Genomic DNA, 18,893 nt, shown 5'->3' on the forward strand with positions numbered 1-18,893 from the left:
GCTTCATGTAAGGAGCGTAAACATTGGACGATTGAACAGTGGTAAAACGATGTGTGGAGTGACGAATCATGGTACACAATGTGGCGATCCGATGGCAGGGTGTGGGTTTGGCGAATGCCCGGTGAACGTCTTCTGCCAGCGTTTGTAGCGTCACCTGTAAAATTCGGAGGCGGTGGTGTTACGGTGTGGTAGTGTTATTTATAGAGGGGTAGGTTGCACCCCTTGTTGTTTTGCGTGACACTATCACAACACAGACCTACATTGATGTTTTAAGCACCATCTTGCTTTCCACTGTTGGAGAGCAATTCGGGGATGGCGATTGCATCTTTCAACACGTTCGAGCATGTTCATAATGCAAGGCCTGTGGCGGAGTGGTTACACGACAATAACATCCCTATAATGGACTGGCCTGCACAGAGTCCTGCCCTGAATCCTGTAGAACACCTTTGGAATGTTTTGGAACGCCGACTTCGTGCTAGGCCTCACCGATCGACATCGATACCTGTCCTCAGTGCAGCACTCCGTGAAGAATGCGCTGCCATTCCCCAAGAAACCTTCCAGCACCTGACTGAACGTATGACTGCGAGAGTGGAAGCTGTCATGAAGGCTAAGGGTAGGCCAACACCTTACTGAATTCCAGCGTTACCGATGGAGGACGCCATGAACTTGTAAGTCATTTTCAACCACGTGTCCGGATACTTTTGATCACATAGTGCATGATCAAATGGACCAGCCTGACCTCGATCACAATGATTACATTCATTTGCGCAAACCTCTACCACAATAATATAATCATTATTACACATTACTTTTTTCCCATAGAAGCTTTAGTATCATAGCCATGAAACTCGCATATTGTGTATTTTTGTTATATGCAGTGTTTGATACCATTAATCTTGTAAATTGTAATTTAACATGTTTGGTTCATAACACGAACAATGAACGCTCAGTTTGACATTCTTCATTTAACGTCGTGATCAAATGGTCTGCCCCTATTGATAGTATCTTTGTTTCTTATGTTTTGTTTCCTACATACCACTGTCTTTTGTAGACGCTAGTCAGTTGTCTCGTGATGAGGACCCAATAACCCGAAAACCGGTTACAAATCAACAAATATTAGTAGAACAAAAACGCAACTTAACGTTAGATATGAGTTTATCCTACCATTGAGTGACAGAAGAACCTATAAATGTAATTAAGGTTATACTAATTTTGTTGAATAAAGCCGAAAATTCTTCAATAAATTTCAAAGTAAGTAGTCTAGCCGAAAACAAAAGAGCACCACGTGAAAGTTGGGGGAAAAATAGTGCAGATTCGTATATGACACACATTTTAGCAATCGATTTTTGGTTAGTTTTTTATCGTGGGAATGTCCGATGTGTGTGAGACAAAATTTACGATTAATGTTTCACTTGTAATTTTGAGGAAAGTTTATCTAATTGATATGTCAAGTAAACAAAGTTTACTTTATACAATTGAGTAGCACTTAGTCTAAAATAGAACCTCCCATTTCTATCGATTCTGCAATCTTACCATGGAGACTGAAGGCTGCTCTATGCGTTGATGTTTCTTGCTGTACAGTAATTTACAAACATTTTAATAGACCTTTGCATTCCTTTATTTAGAAGTAAGTGCGAATATGGTTTAACCAAAAGCATTCACCAGATATAAACAAAAGGCAACTTAGACTGTTTCAAGACCAGTTTTTGATAGTCTAGTTCCATAGGCTCTACGTTCAAAATTATTTATTATCGTTATTTTATTAATAATATTAAGCAGTGGTTTGCTTTACTAGTAATTTTTTTTATTCTTTTGCCATATTAAGTCATGCAGATATTTAGGAAGCTCTTCGCTCTGTATTAACTCTTCATTGTTTTCCAAGTGTTGTTCAGGTTGTATCCAAATGTGATACTGTCTGGCTAAAGGATGTTAGCTGGTAGGTCGAAACAAGCTGCCGAAAAAATTACGATTTTAGCTACACCTATTTGGAACACACTTTGTAAGACGGGAGAGAGAGTAAATAGCATGACAGTTCATGTGTACTTACTGAGCCTCCACCTCATACACCTGGTAGCTCGCCTGGTATGAGTAACGCCAAACCTGTAACAAAACAGTTTCATGATATTATTGTTTTTGCATGTTTAGACTTCTTATTGTGGACAAACATTTGCTTCCCCATAATAAACGACACAATTATATCAAATTTACTGATCTGGCAGAAATATGTTTTGGTGCAAGACACCATCTCAACAGTTTTTGCAGCAGTATTTATCTCTACCAATTAATCTGTTACATATATAAAGTATAATGTATGTGTGTTTGCCCAGTGTCTCCTCCCAAACTCTAGTATTGATTTCAACTGAACTTGGCACAGAAACAGCAGGCCTCACAAGTCTCAGCACTGTGGGGTTTATAGCCTCCTAGCTACAACAGGAATGGAGAAACAAGCAAAAAATTGTTTTTTTTTTACATCCCCTGGCAGATGGCTGCCCTGCACAACAGGCGTATTGTGTGCGAACAGAATGAGCCTGCCAAATCAAGTTGCTTTGCCTACATGTCAAGGGATAGAAACAGTTTCCCACACCCCAAAGTGTAGGCTGCCCTGCATGACCCGTGTGTTTGTGATGGAGTAGTATCGGCCTGCTTTATCGATCTGATTTGCATGGCAGCCTGTGTGTCAGGCGCAAATAAATGATTTCCAGACCTCTGATGTGTAGCCAGCCTAGCAAGAGAGGTTCGCTGTGGGAGCAGCATCGAACTGCTTTGTTGAACTGTATTGCAGGGGCTACACATGCTGTTGAGCACAGATAGCAACAGATTGAGATGGGCAGAGGAGGGGGTGGACTGAGCAAGGGGGGGAGGAAATGCACAGAGATGAGGAAGGGGAAATTGATTGAGGGAGGTGGAAGGCTTTAAGGGGTAATTGGCAGGTGTAAGAGCAAGAGGGAGGGGCGGAGAAGTAAAGAGAGAGGAGGAGAAGGATATGGTCAGGGGGTGGGAATGCAATGTATGGTCAGAGAGAAGTTGGAGGAAATGGACAAAGAGAAGGGTAGGAGAAGATGAAGAGAGAGAGAGAGAGAGAGAGAGAGAGAGAGAGGGGAGGGGGATAGATAAACAGATAGAGGTGGGAGTATTAAGTGGACAGACAGATGGGGGAAGGGGTAAACACAGAGTGAGAGAAGAGGAGTTGTATTCAATACATGTGCAGAACACATATGCGGGTGAAGCTTCAGAGAAAAGGGAAGTTACATACAAATCTGAGTGGATCATTTTATTGAAGAAACATGAGTGTGTGAACTGTCCTGAAGAGGATCGCAGCAAATCGATCGAAACGTCGGAAATAGCTGCTGTCGTTCGGTTACAGAATTCCTTTAGGCCACAGGTCACTACAGAGCAACCAGCAGTTTCAGGTGCTGTACACAGCGTCCACATGTTTCTGGAGATATACTGAACTGAGAGTAAACGGTCATCATTGTGAAACATGTGCGAAATCAGACAGTAATAAAAGACATTTTCTAAAATTAAATGTAATCCCTGGCTGGAACAATGTCCACAATTAAAACAAAAAAGCACAGACTGTATGCAAGAGAGTACTTCAGTCTCCTGATTGGTTTGGTGCGGCCCACCACGAATTCCTCTCCTATGCCAACCATTTCATCTCAAAATAACACTTGTAACCTACGTCCTCAATTATTTGGTTGCTGTGTCCCAGTCTCTGTCTTTCTCCATAGTTTTTACCCTCTAGAGTTGCCTCTAGTCCCATGGAAGTTATTCCACGATGTCTTAACAGATGCCCTATCATCCTGTCCCTTCTTCTCGTCAGAGTTGTCCATATGTTCCTCTCCTCGCAGATTCTGCGCAGAACCTCCTCATTCTTTATTTTATCAGTTCACCTAATTTTCAACATCCCTCTGAAGCACTACATCTCAAATGCTTCGATTGTCATATGTTCCGCTTTTTGACAGTCCATTATTCACCATCATAGAATGCTGTGTTCCAAACGTACATTATTAGAAATTCATTCTGTGGTGTCACTGCCAGACACCACACTTGCTAGGTGGTAGCTTAAATCGGCCGCGGTCCATTAGTACATGTCGGACCCGCGTGTCGCCACTGTGTGATCGCAGACCGAGCGCCACCACACGGCAGGTCTCGAGAGACGTACGAGAACTCGCCCCAGTTGTACGACGACGTTGCTAGCGACTATACTGACGAAGCCTTTGCTCTCATTTTGCAGAGAGACAGTTAGAATAGCCTTCAGCTAAGTTAATGGCTACGACTTAGCAAGGCGCCAATTGTCACAGTGCATGTATCTTACGAGTCTCATTTGTATAGTCAAGAGAGATGTACCAAAGGAAGCATTAAAAGTTAAGTATATTCCAAAGATACGTATTTTCTTTATAGCAGTCATTACGTATCCTGTTCCAGACTTGACGCCAGTCGGCGTGTGTGTACGCGTGCCTTTCGGCTTCCTCCTCAGTGTGGCGTGACTAGCTTGTTACGCCACAACACATTCCTCAAATTAAGCCTATGTTTGATACTAGTAGACTTCTCTTGGCCAGGAATGCCCTTTTTGCCAGTGCTAATCCGCTTTTTATGTCCCTCTTGCTCGGTTGATCATGGGTTACAAGTAAGTTACATATTATTACGCCAGGCCAACTAACTTTTATTGAACGCTGCACTGCACTTCAAAGGCACTTCAAAGTGGCACAGATACATGACACTACTTTTCAACATAGACTAAGACACTGTAAAACAATGATCGAACGTTCTACAAATCGTTCAGTTCCTGGACTATAGAAATCTCCTTTTTGCCTACGGAGCCAATCAACAAGTACTTTGTGAACAACCTCATCGTTGAAAAATGCCTCTCCTCCCAGATATTCTTTAAGGTTGCCAAAAAGATGGAAATCGCGTAGTGCAAAATGACTTCCCGATTGGCGTCTCCCACGTCTTGTGGTCTTGGTCAAATTATTGGCACCGTTTCACTACGCCTGGACGGCACGTTGCATTTAGTCCACATATCACCAGAATTTCACGGTGGATGTGTGTGCAATTTAGACGTTTTGCCCAAAAGAATCATACTGTCTCGCGCACCTTAACTTTGGAGCAGGTTTCCAGTTGCTGCGCCATTTCAGTCTCACACTGTGATGCACCTGATATGTGTACCACAGCAGAACTGCGTCTGCTGGGAACCCAGAATATGTACTCTTTTATGACAATGCGCCACTGCTACTGCGCAACGGTATTAGGTTGGAGAATATATTTAACTTATTTTATTAAGCCCCTACTTATTTCCCCAACACTATGTAGTTTCCAGCACTAATATGATTATGTCCTGGGACATAGGAGATAGAGCTGCGAGTGGAAATCTAATATGTATTAGTTAACGTGAAGAATTTTCACCAATTGTATGACCCCTTTTCTGACATGTTTCTTATGAATTACCGGAAACAAGATAGCAGCGGTAAAAATGTCATAATTTTGCGGTTAGAAATATTTGTGTAAAACTGATTAATCCTCTGCTATAGGGTCCTTTGGTTTGTTATGTGAATGGAATCCATAATGTGAACTGCACAAAAGCTGTTTTGCACCAGCGGCATATCTACGATTGTGTGTGGTCGTAAATTCAAAGGCTGACAGTAGTGACGGAATAACCAGGTAGAGGCAGTCTCTTCGGATGACTCTTCTGAAGTCATCCAGTGTGTAAGTAGCGTTCCTGCACGTTTCAACTTATCACAAACATGTTCGGTCGGGTTTATGTAGGCAGATTCCACAGACTATTTCATTCGGTTGATTTCTGTCTACTGGAGGAAGGGGTTCACGAGATGGACGCTGTCTGATAGTGTATTATCGTCGTGGAAGCTGAACCTATCGGCGAGGTGTTGACTGTGGCGCTGGACAATAAGTTTGGTAATACTATTCAGATACTTCATAGCGCCCAAATTTCTCTCGATAGCGATGGGAGTCATCTGGAATCCGTACGTGTGACTGGCCCAAAACATGAATTGACCCACCTCCCTTCTGAACCCATGAGACTGCATGGCTGAGACACATGGGTTGCTTACCAGATCATTCGACACTCTTTTTTGACGAACTTCGGGCATTAGCACATTCCAGCACTCGCCGGTGAAGAAAACCTAATATCTTCGAACCAGTTTGCATTCCAGATGTTCCTACGCTCAACTTCTTTGCGCACCACGGTGCTGGAGGTCTGTATTCTTGTTCGTAATGGACGCCTGGAGGCCAAACTGGTTATGTGTAGGTGGTTGCATACCGTCTGGGCGACACAGCCCTCCCTGTCGCATCTTCCCGCAACACGCCGTTTTGTTGCTTTCTTCTCGAGGTATAAAGGCATCTGACTGTTACTGATCGCGAGCGGCTACTGTAAGGCACACGTTCAATGGTTTGTGTCTCACGATAGCCACTGAATGCTCTAATGACGTCGCTGCGGTGTACGCCAATTCGACCGGGAATGTCATGTGCTGACAAACCTTTTTTTTTTTTTTTTTTTGCCCTGAAGTCAAACTGCGCACACGCCTAAGCTTGTAATAGCCTTTCGTGACGTGAAGCCAGATTGAATTCTGTACACATTCGGCGTTGTCCTGTCCTGACAGCGATCTACTGAATTGCACTGCTAATGCAGGTTGACTCTCACCTCCATTACAAATGTGGGTGTATGTAGCTGCTTCCTATCTACATTTATTCTCCGCAGCACATATGACGGTGTGTCACGGAGGTACTTCTGGTACTATCTGATTCCTCGCCCCCTTTCCCTGTTCTAATCGCGAAAGGCGAGTGGAAAGAATGATTGTCGGTAAATCTCTGTATTAGCTCTGAGATAAAGGTAAAGTTACGCGCTCTGGCTCTGACGTGCGAATCGTACACGACCGACCGCCGTGTCATCCCCTGCCAGTGGCGTCATCACATGCGCTTTGAATCGACTTGTGGACAGTACGCGGGTCTCCCGGTCGTAGTCAGGTTTCTTGAACAGAGCAGCCCGTACCAGTCCTCTCACCAAGCAAAGTCCCAGCAGCCCGGGTCGCGCTTATGGCAGTCAGCCACGCTGACCACCCAGGCGTATTAGCAGTAATTTCTCGAATTTTCTCGTTGTGGTCATTTAGAGAGATATGTAGGAGGAAGTAATATTTTCTCCGACTCTTTCGGAAAAATACCGTCTCGGAATTTCAACAAACACCTTCTCCGTGACACACAACACCTCTCTTTCATCATCTGCCGCTGAAGTGTGTTGAGTTTCTCCGTAACGCTTTCGCGCGGACTAATCGATTCAGTGTCCAAACACGCCGCTCTTCGTTGAATCCTCTCTCTCTCTCTCTCTCTCTGCCATTAACCCCACCTAGTAATGATCCCAGACTGATGACCAGTACTCAAGAAACTATCGGACAATTGTTTTCTAAGAAAATTATTTCCTGGATGAGTTACGCTTCTTTATGATTCTTCCTATGAATCTCAGTCTGGCATCTGCTTTCCCTACTACTAGTTTTATGTGGTCCTTCCACTTACTATGGCTCCGGATGTTTACTTCTAGGTATTTTACGGGAAGCTACTGTTTACAGCAATTTGCCATCAACAATGTAATTGTACTGTAGTCTATTTCTTCTCCTAAGTACGCGCAATGCTTTACATTTATTTACGTTCAGTGTCTATAGCAATTGCCACACCATTCGTAAATCCTCTGCAGGTCTTCCTTTAGTTCGCTAGAGTCTTCTGCTATTTCTACTTTCTTACAAACAACTGCATCACTTTCGAGCAGTCTCATGGACTCTCCAGTGCTTTGTACTAGATCACTTATATATATTTTTTAACAGTCACAATCCTATCACACTTCCTTAGAGTACTCCTGAAACTACAACTATCGATCTTGTTCCGATGACAACGAGGAATTGAGTTCTATGTACAAGAGACTCTTGAATCCGGTCACAGAACCGGCCATATACTCTGTAATTACGATTTTTTTCACTAAACCGCATTGTGGACGAGTATCAAACGCCTTGCTGAAGTCAAGGAACACGGCGTCAACCCGAGCGCTGATGCCTACGGCGCTTCGGATCTAACCGACAAAGCGAGCTGAGTCTCGCAAGGTCCCTGTTTACGGTCTTCATGTTGATTTTACGGACGAAATTTTCGTTCGCCAGAACTGTCGTAATATGTGTTGAAAAGAACGTTTTGTTTTATAGCTGTGTATTTATCACGTTCATTAAGATCAGTCAAAAAAATCACTCGTACTTTTCCCCTTATAGATTACTAACAAAATAATTCGTTTCATCGTCGTCATCATCATCATCGCCATCATTTACTGATACCCACTGCTTCATATTCATGTGGAACTTAATTATTTAGATAATTTTGTCTGTTGTTAGTCAGAACATACGACAGTGTTGCAAGTGACCAGATAGAGGGACAGTAGGAGCAGATACTTTACACAGAATGATGTGGTACTGGTTTGTTAACGTTACTCCAATCAGTCTCAATACATCTCACCAGTGCTGTAAGAAGGACAGAGGCATACCTTACCAATGCGACATCGTAAAATGACTGCATAAACGCAGATAGCGACGAAATCAATATAGCTGTCAATCACAGCACATAACATAAGGGCACTAAACGATATAAACATTATCTTACATATACTTTACTCATGTAGAAGGCGTAAGGGCGAAACACCTTAAGGTGTCATCGTTTAAATCGAAAATAAAGAAAATTATTCTGCCTTAAGAGGAATTTATATACACATGAACATGAACTTCATGCTTTGTTGCCACTAACATTTACTGTGATACAATATGTTTCCGTAAAGTATTAAGCTTGTCAACGTATTCATTAGGCACCGAACTTAGTGAGCAAAAAATTGACCCAGATGCTGTATCTGCTTTGCCTTGAATTCACATATAAGTTTTGATAAATTTCAGATCACATTTGTTGCATACTAAAGTAAAGAATGGTAAAAACACAGAACATCGTATTAAAACAAATTTAATTATTGCTTGCGAAGAAAAACTGTGATGTACCGTTTAACTAACCTTTTTCCTGTTGTAGATGAGAAGGACGTACTTCAGGTCGCTCGAGATCCGGTAATCGACGGCGTTAAGCTGTCTCTGAAACGACAGAAGCTATGATATTATGCTGACAACAGAAGAAAACTGTTACTGACATTAAGCTTGAGAAGAAATTGTGGATGTTGCATGTACTGCTTCGTGACTGCAGTTTGTGGAATACAGCTTTTATATGTGCTCAGGCCTTGGCCATATATTCATTTGAAGCGGCGTTTAGCCTCAGTTTATTTGAATATTTGCAATTGGTGGAGAGCACTCTCAATTAAGTACTTCCCGCGTAGGGGATTAAAGTATAAAATTGTGTGCATATGTGTGATGCATTTTGTAATGAAACACACACACACAAACACACACACACACACACACACACACACACACACACACACACATACACACACACAAAAACGAACACAAGTGTCATCAAATGTACCAGTATATTATATTACATTAGTCGTATACCATGGATCCCACTGCGAGGGTTTGTGGGACATGGAAAAAAGGTCTTAGATGTACATTTCGTTTAAGTAAAATACGATCAAAAAATTTCGAAATATTATTATATTACAGTGCTAATGTTAATTATAAAATAATTTGAAACATTGATTTATTCCTTTGGAATAGAAGGAGTTGTCGAAAAGAAATTTCCTTAATTCAGTCTTAAATTCCATCACGTTAGCTACGTAACTGATAAGCTCTAGTAGATTGTTGACCACATGAGTACCCATATATCTTACAGTTTTCTGTACGAGTGTTAAGATCCTGAAGTCTTTTTAAAAGTTATTTTTGGTACTAGTATTATATTCATGGTTTGCATAATTTTTCGAGGAAAGATAAATGTTTAAACAATCAAGAACATTAATGAATACATTGTATGTGTTTTGTGGAGCAATTATCAAAACATAATTTTTCTGAAGAGATCTCTCCATTATGTTCCAGAACTGATTCTAGATATAATTCTTATAACACACTTCTCTCTTCTGAAAATAGTATCCCACTAATCTGAGTTCCTCCAAAAATTATTCCAAAACTCATTAGTGGAAATAAGCAGCATAGAGAAGTTTCTTCATTCCTAAATCATCTAGACCGGTAATCATGCGTACTGCAAATTTAATTGAACTAAGGCATTTATTAACTCTAGTTTGTTGGTTTAGTAATTAAGGTCGTGATATCTGTTGTCTTGGATCTTAACTTTTTTTTCAATTGTATTTCACTACCTGTTTACACTGTTTCTATAGCTCGTAGAATATCATGACATTTACTGAGTCTTGTCAAAATTTTATTATAATCCGTTGTTCCCGAACCGTCTCTTGACGTTTCAAATATTTCAGTTGTTGTCATTTCAGTAAGAGAAGTGGCACCGCTCTTTGGTCCTAAACTTTTTTTATTTGCAAAAAGGGAAAAGACTAGCACCATCTGACAATTCTTGTTGAATATCATTTATGCGTTTCAGAAACATGGGAGGACGCAAACTGGAAATTTTCATTGCATCACGTCCGTGATCACTTAAATTCTGAGTCCCCACTGTTATATAGCATAATTCTAAAGTTACTGAAGTCTAAAGCTGTCGAGATAATTCACGAACACCCTGTACATTCTTTCTTCTGACGCCTTTATAATGCATTAAAAGATTATAAATTTTCTTCACAAAATTTAACGAATCCATATGGGTTTCATTTATCAGTCGTAGGCAGCGTTGCGGAAGATACATATTTTATTAATAGAAATGCGTCAGCTATCTGTATTTAAGTTTTTCATTGAATGTGTACATTCTGCATCACATACCGGCTCAATAAGAACCAATTTTCAGGCAACTGGCGGACTTACATTACTAAGATATAGCTCTAGATAAATCGGAAGTCAGGCACTCAAATAAATAGAACTGAATTCGTAGACGAGAATTGGGAAACAAAAAACAAAACAAAGATTAATGTACATAAGGAATCAGTTTTGCAGAAGAAATATTGTGCGCTGTCAAAGAAATATCATATATTATGAAGAATATGGAGAACATATACTTTAAGTAAATGCTTACAGGAAGTACTGCATCTAAATGCCTACAGGAAGTACTGTATCTGCAGGCAAGACAGTAAAGTGTACTGCAGAAATAAGTGAAAGCTAGTGAAAGTTACTAGATACTTGTATAGATCAAATGTGCAAGAGTGGAAAATACTACAAAAGTCAGGAATTCGTAAATGAGCTACATTGTAATAATATTGGAGCTATTAATCTTGCCATGACATGAAGAATACAACTGTGAAATAAACCAAAGAGATGCAATCACCTTTAAAATAAATCGTGCTGTACGGCTGTGATGAAAAACAATGGAGTAAGAAAATCACTAATTACATATTTAATAATAATTTTTATTGTAAAGAAAGGATAGTTTCAGGTACAAGCATAAATCACTAAGGCTTGTGAAGCATGCTTTCCATAAGATGTACAGTGCCTCGTACAGTCCAAAACGGCTACCAAACCGGAGTGCTCAATTTTATTCACTATAGTGAAGTAGATTTATTTACTCGCCATTCACTGGAGTTAAAAATGCATGCGCTTTTATCTTCGTTTTCATGAGTGTTACACATTCGTTAACCACAAGTTGAACTACCTAGCTATTTATTTCTCGCTATAGATGATACACAAGTCAAGCGATATACTCAGCTCAAAAGCCTAGAGGCTTAAGAAAGTACTGCAAATAACTATCGTCAAAATGTCAGAGTTTCAGTTTCTTCTATGGCATTTTAAAACCAGTGTTTTACATAACAGGCCGAACGCCTCTCACCACAGTGAATTCTTGAAATTCTCTCAGCTCTCTTCAGACAGCGGTATTCATCGGACACGGCCGCTGTCCTGTCAGAAACACAAGAGATTCCTACTGAGAAGAGATCAACGTCTATCAAATATCTTGCGTTATCTAAGGAAACTTTTCGGATTTAGAATAGCGAAATATTGTTGGGTTCAATACGCAGGTCAAATTAACAGACAGGTTTTCGTCTCTTGTTCATTGAGTACTGTATACGAAGAAACAACTCACATTATTATAGTGAACAACATGGAATATTATATCTCAATGAACTTTGCCGAATAACTATAGAGGTCAGTAAGATGAACAAACAAACTGCAAGTCACTGTGAGCATGGGTATGAAGTTCGTAGTATATTGATGGGAATGAACTGCCCGTCACCACAATACGTGCACGGAAATTAGACTTCAGATGGCTTAGACAGGAAAGAAAAAATTCGCAAGAATTCAAAATAGTCTGAATTTTCTATGTTATAAGCAAGTCTCTGGTGAGAAAAATCCGTCTCTACTACTACGTGTCGGCTAGACATACGAGCTATTGGTTCTTAAGGAACACTCAGTAATCACTGTCCGATGCAGACAATATCTGCTGCAGATACGGATACGAACAGGTAGATCCTAAAGAAAACTCGTGCGAAATGAGTAATACTATTATCGATGTTACCTATAACGGTCTTATCTAACTTACTTTCTGTTTTTACTTTTACTTCTGTATAACCACTGTGATAAACCTTTTGCATTTCCTTTATGTTTTCGTCTTCTTTAAAGGCAAAGAGACAAGATGAAGCGGTAGCCCATCATAGAGCCTATGCCTACCGTCATGTATTTTTTGACTTTCAGTTGTTAATAAAGAGAGGATTTTTTCTGGTACCAGTAGGAGGAAGGAGGGATTCGCGCTCAGCTAGTGAAAGAGTGAGAAGCACGCCAATTTTTTAGCGAGTAATTGTAGAAAGCCATTTTGGGGTCGCTATGAATAAGTGAGGAGTGTGTATTTCATATGTGCACCGTTTAGAAAAATACAGTATTGTTTTATTAACAGAAAGGTCGTGTGAGTTGTTATTTCAAATAGTACAATAATTACAATAACTGAAGCCCACCTGTGTACTTTGGAAAATTACGAAGATCCGATAAGCTTAATAGGAACACGGTCAAGACTTCAAAGGTGAACGCGGCGACCAAACGTAGTATTATAAAGAATGGTAAGCACAAATCTACAGCGGAGAAAGAATCTACTCCGCCCTGCAAAATAATATGAACTAATACGGATTATTTCCAGGCATAGCTCAGCTTATTGTGCTTGTCATTCACGCCGAAAAATTAATCTCAATAATTCAATACATTTTAAAAAGCCAGGCATTTTATTATCATCTATTCCATTATTTTATTATACTATACCACGCTCTTTGATGTAACATCCATGTGAATGTTTTATTCATTATTTATGATAATTTATGTAATTGCAATTAATCTATGAATTTAATTTCAAAAGTAGTATGCTGTAAAATAACGTAAAACTTTAAAATTTATTTATTATACTGGTTCACGCACAGGAAAAGTAGGTTTGTAATCATGTAGAACTTGGAGGGAAGTCCCTCCGCAACGGAACTGGCTAGCGGGAATAGAAAAGTTGGATCTGGCGCCAAACTGCAAGGCTCCTGTGTGGCGTGAGAGAGTCGGTGACTAGCAGGCAATAGGTGCGCATCTTGTGAACTGAAAGAAGTGAGAAAAAGTGCAAGATTATACGTAGGTTGGAAATTAAATAGTGGAAACACTGCTGTGGAGACAATACGCAATGGAATCTACTATTGTACCTTATTCCGAGCAAATGGACTCGCCAGTCCCACGTCATCGGCGTGTGCACAATCGAGGGAAACACATTCACTTGTGGGCGAACGGTCTAACGTAACGGTGTCACCATGTTTTTGAAACAGAAACAACCGAGTTGGATCAAGATTGAAAGTGCCAGAGGTCGTACAGCAAGACAATGTCATCAAGGTCCTGAAGAGGTGTGCGGGGAATCGGCATTACGGTACAGAACAATGGCACGTTGGGTAAAAGCCTTCAACGAACTGTGACAGCATGCAAAGGGAAAGTCGTCCTAGCTTCTCTGAAGAAGAAGTGCATGCTGTTGCCGCATTAGTGGATAGTGATCGACGCCATACGATTCGTGAGCTCGCCGACGAAACCGGATTAGCACATACGACTGTGCTTCGCATCATGAAGGAACCCCTAGTCAAGTGAAAAATTGCATCACTATGGGTTCCGCATGACTTGACGGAAATGCAGAAATGGATGCGTTACGACGGTGCTCAGACGCACATGGAGGGCTATGAGCGCGAAGGAGAGGTTTTGTTACGCCGTATCGTAACACTGGATGAGACATGGGCCACACCGTACGAGCAAAAACCGAAACGCCAATCCAACGAATGGCGTCATTATGGGTCGCTGCGAAAGTCGAAAGAGCGTCAGAGTCCCAGTATGGTGAAAGTTATGGTGATTCTCGTGTACGACTGTGATGGTGTTATTCCCAATATAACTGTTCGTTTTTGGAGCATCACCTGCGACCAGCTTTGCGAAAGAAGCGGTGAGACTTTCTGCGCAACCCAACCATCATTTAGCACGACAATGCGCGGGTGGATACAGCGCAAGCTGTGGCTGCTCTCTTCGGTCGATGGGACTGGGAAGTACTGTACAATCCACCATACTCCCAGAACTTAATCCTTGTGACTTTGATTTGATTCCGAAGATGAAGGAACCTCTTCGTGGCATTCGCTTCAGAACTCTTCCAGAGATTCGACAGGCAGTAGACAGCTCCATTCGCACCATCAACCGAACAGGCTATTCTGACGGTATACTACGCCTTCCACATCGCTGGCAACGGGTTCTACACAACTTTGAAGGACAGTAACCGGTGCAGACATCTAACTCTTTTGTATCGGTTGTGAATAAATAGTTGCCACTATTTAAGTTCCAACCCTCTTATAATATAGCCTCTGATGCGGAAGTAACGCTGCTTATTATTCATGGCATACTCTGGTTAGCTCTGTACTATGAAAATCCGACGCTAAGAAGAGAATTCTCAGCCCTTGTTGCACAGGAAGAGCCATGGATACTTTCGCCATCTTTTTTGAATAGAATAGGAGATCGACGCTGCCACCACCTTCATCTGAAATTATAAGTTGAGCACTGTATACTTTCATGAGCCATTTGTGTGGTTTCGTTTTCAGTAATAAGTTCACGTTCTGTAAACTTTGTTTTGAACACAGTGTTTCATCCTTACAAGGGAACTTCCCCATCGCACCCCCCTCAGATTTAGTTATAAGTTGGCACAGTGGATAGGCCTTGATAAACTGAACACAGATCAATTGAGAAAACAGGAAGAAGTTGTGTGGAACTGTGAAAAAATAAGCAAAATATACAAACTGAGTAGTCCACAGGTCGCATAGGCAACTTCATGGACAAAATGAGCTCAGGAGCGTCGTGGTCCCGTGGTAGCGTGAGCAGCTGCTGAACGAGAGGTCCTTGTTTCAATTCTTCCCTCGAGTGAAAATTTTATTTTCTTTATTTTTGCATAGTTATTATCTGTCCGTTCGTTCGTTGACGTCTTTGTTCACTGTAATAAGTTTAGTGTCTGTGTTTTGCGACCGCATCGCAAAACCGTGCGATTAGTAGACGAAAGGACGTGCCTCTCCAATGGGAACTGAAAACATTTGATCGCAAGGTCATAGGTCAACCAATTCCTCCACAGGAAAACACATCTGATATATCCTATACGACACTGGTGACGGCATGTGCGTCACATGAGAGGAATATGTTGTCGACCCACCTAACTTGTACACTTGGCGAAGGGGTAAAAAGATTCTTCTACCTTGCCCGATTTAGGTTTTCTTGTGGATGCGATAATCACTCCCAAAAAAGTGATGAAAACATAAGAGTTTGTCACATAAACTGAAAATAAAAAATTAAATTTTTCACTCGACGGTAGACTTGAACCTAGGACCTTTCGTTCCGCAGCTGCTCACGCTACCACGAGACCACGTCGCTCCTGCGTTCTCAGTCTCCTTGACATTGCATATCCTCCCATGAACTATTCAGTTTGTATATTTTGCTTATTTTTTCACAGTTCCACACAACTTCTTCCTGTTTTCTCAATTGATCTGTTTTCAGTTTTTCAAGGTCTATCCACTGTGCCAACTTATAACTAAATCTGAGGGGGGTGCGATGGGGAGGTTCCCTTGTTATTTACATAGACAGGTTCCTATCACAATGCTACGATAAATCCGAGTATCCTATTTTATTGAACTGGAAAACAATTATCTTCTTTAACAAAAGTTATTAAACTTTGTCGAGCTGTAAAGTTCATAATTATTAAGTGAGCATAAGTTTTGAAATACTCGATGTAGTTTTCATATGTGTACAGTTAAAGTATCCAGTTCAAACAATTTTCTTATTGAAATAATAGTGTTTATAATTTCATGTGGTATGTGGTTAACAGTGTTATCCATGTTGTCTTGTGACTAAAGAGTTCAGCCTCGATCAGAGTCTTCTGTATATTAGTTTCTGTGTCCGTATGGTAATAGTTGAGCCAAATTTAAATGTCGTATTACAATAACAGCAATTAAGAATAAGCAACTGACTACAATTATCCAAATTGTACTAGATCCAAGTGTCACATGTTCCATTTCAGCTAAATAATATAAGGCAGTGAATATTCCTTGAGAATACAAATAATAATCAGTACAAAAAATACTATTACTTTACAACTATTTCAACAGTAGTAATTTCCTATTATTAAGCTGACAAAGGAACTTCTTGTCCAAATCAGTAGTGCTTCACCATTAGTAATTATTTATCTATAATTACCATTATTTTCCTACTCTAATGTGCAGGTAGTAGGTGTTACTGAGAAACAGTTGTTGCCTAAACGCATTAATTATCGTGCTGTGCAAATTCAAGTCAAATCACTGGTACCTCACTTGCCAAATTGTGCTACTGTCTCGTATCATATCAACAAAACAGGATTTCAGTATCAAGAAAAGTCAACTTTCTTTATGAACCATGCCAGTATTGGGTACAACTTTGCCTAATTAGGGTGTCGACCGTTTCTTTTTACGAAATTACAATTTGCTCGATTACTAATAGAACCTTGGTTCGACTCCCGTTTGCTTTGCCACTGCTTTCCTCAATACAAATCTTTAGGGAAACAAATTTTGTCCGACAACATTCCATTACACTCAGTCACGGAGACAAAATATAAAAGACTTTCACAGAAATAACGTTATCGGCTGATCACTAATTTAACAGTAGTCGGTAGTGTTATACGTGGATTTTCTCGTGACATGACTAGTTGTTGTGTTGGGGAAAGAGAGTTCTAAATGTTTTTTGGTTTTCGCGACAACGTAATCTAAACATTGTAATGGTCTGCAATTACCATATTTACGCGAATCTAATGTGCACTTTTTTTACTATATGTAGTATTGAAAACTGGTGTGCGCTCAAGATTCGATGGCGCATTACGCTCCAGTACAAACTTGAAACCGTCGGTCACCGGCAACATCACAGAAATTTAGGTATTGTTCCTTATGTCACAATGCATTGGTGTGATTCTAAACTCCTTCACATCATTGTTGGCATATCATTGCGTAGTGTGTTTGCATAAGATATTAGCGGAATGGAAGGCAAGCAGAGAAGAACATCTTACGATGCTATTCTCAATCGCAAAGTAATTCTTTATGCTGAAAAATATGCTAACAGGTGGGCGGGACGCGAGTTCAGTGTAGCTGAGAGTAACGTTCGCCACTGGAAGAAACAGAAAATGGCATTATTTGCAACTACCGGTAGAAAGAAATTCACTGACCCTCACAAAGGAAGAAATCCTGACGTTATGGTAAAAGTTTATTCGTTCTTGAAAGGACGTGACAAAGCAAAAGAGGACCTTTCTGCTCAACTTTACCAACACGCATAACTAAGTACACTTGTTCATCTATAAGTCAAGGATTTTTCTTATTATTCAAATGATTTCCTTTCTTTGAAATTCTTACCAATAAAGTAGCGGAAAATCTCGAACCCTCTCAACATCAAAGTAATTCTGAAGTGTGCTGTTAGATTTGTTGCCGGCAGACGTGATAAAAATGCGAGTATTGTGGAGATGCTTCGTGAACTCAAATCGCTGGACGGAAGACGACATTCTTCTCATGAAACACAGTTGGTAAAATTTAAAGAACAGGGACGATGAGATTTGATCAAACTGGCACAGTCTACTAACCATGTGTGCTGCGTCTGCGTACTAAGCTACCCCAGTAAACTGGTGGAGTGGTTTTCAGGAAGGAAACCTTAAAAACGAGTAGAGAATGTCGAATCAAAACACTTTTCAGCCAACTAAATTTTCAATTGTTATTTTATTGAGCAGCCAGTATCAGCGACGGATTACGCTATCTTCTTCTGGTACCCTGACCGACGGGTAGAAAGATTCCCTCTTTTGGTCCAGTTAAATTAAAAGCCAGCATTAAATATTATTAACGCAGCGACTCCTTTGATCAAGACTTGCCGACTGTCAGACAGACATTTGATTCGACACTGCTTATTAAACAGCCGAGGTCCCGCAACCATCTGCATAAAGATGGATATACAGAGAGTTAATAAAAAGTCTCTTTGAGTGGAGAAAGCTATTTTAGAAGTGAATCGGCAGCTTTAATTTTGCTTGCTTACACTGTTTCATACAGAGCAGATGATTGGATTATAGGCAACACACGCTGCGGATGCACATGCCCTGCCACCTATCAGGGCATAATAAATGATTAAAAGATGCCTGTTGTCACTGCGAAAGATCAGTGAACAATTTGTCTCCAAATGGAGATCTATCACCTCTAGATATTTGATGCAAAGACGCTGAAACATGGTATATATAAATTAAGGTGCTTGTGGGTGAAGTTGACAGTACCTACAAAACCACTACTGACAATCATTAGTTTTTGTATCTGGTGGTACCCTTGGTTTCCCCGTTGCTTACTGTAGTAGTTG

At 40.5% G+C, this 18,893-nt stretch overlaps 1 protein-coding gene across 1 annotated transcript in view; it reads right to left on the reverse strand.

Moving 5' to 3' along the window:
• LOC126195301 (inactive dipeptidyl peptidase 10-like) overlaps positions 1 to 18,893 on the reverse strand; it is a 358,542-nt gene that overhangs the window by 180,102 nt on the left and 159,547 nt on the right. The window contains exons 4-5 of the mRNA XM_049933856.1: positions 9,042 to 9,116; positions 2,048 to 2,100 (exon numbers count right to left, since the gene is read on the reverse strand). Coding sequence (XP_049789813.1) covers positions 2,048 to 2,100; positions 9,042 to 9,116 — 128 coding nt within the window. The remainder of the gene's footprint in view (positions 1 to 2,047; positions 2,101 to 9,041; positions 9,117 to 18,893) is intronic.

The sequence above is a fragment of the Schistocerca nitens genome, chromosome 7, assembly GCF_023898315.1.
Source record: "Schistocerca nitens isolate TAMUIC-IGC-003100 chromosome 7, iqSchNite1.1, whole genome shotgun sequence".
Lineage (NCBI taxonomy): Eukaryota > Metazoa > Arthropoda > Insecta > Orthoptera > Acrididae > Schistocerca > Schistocerca nitens.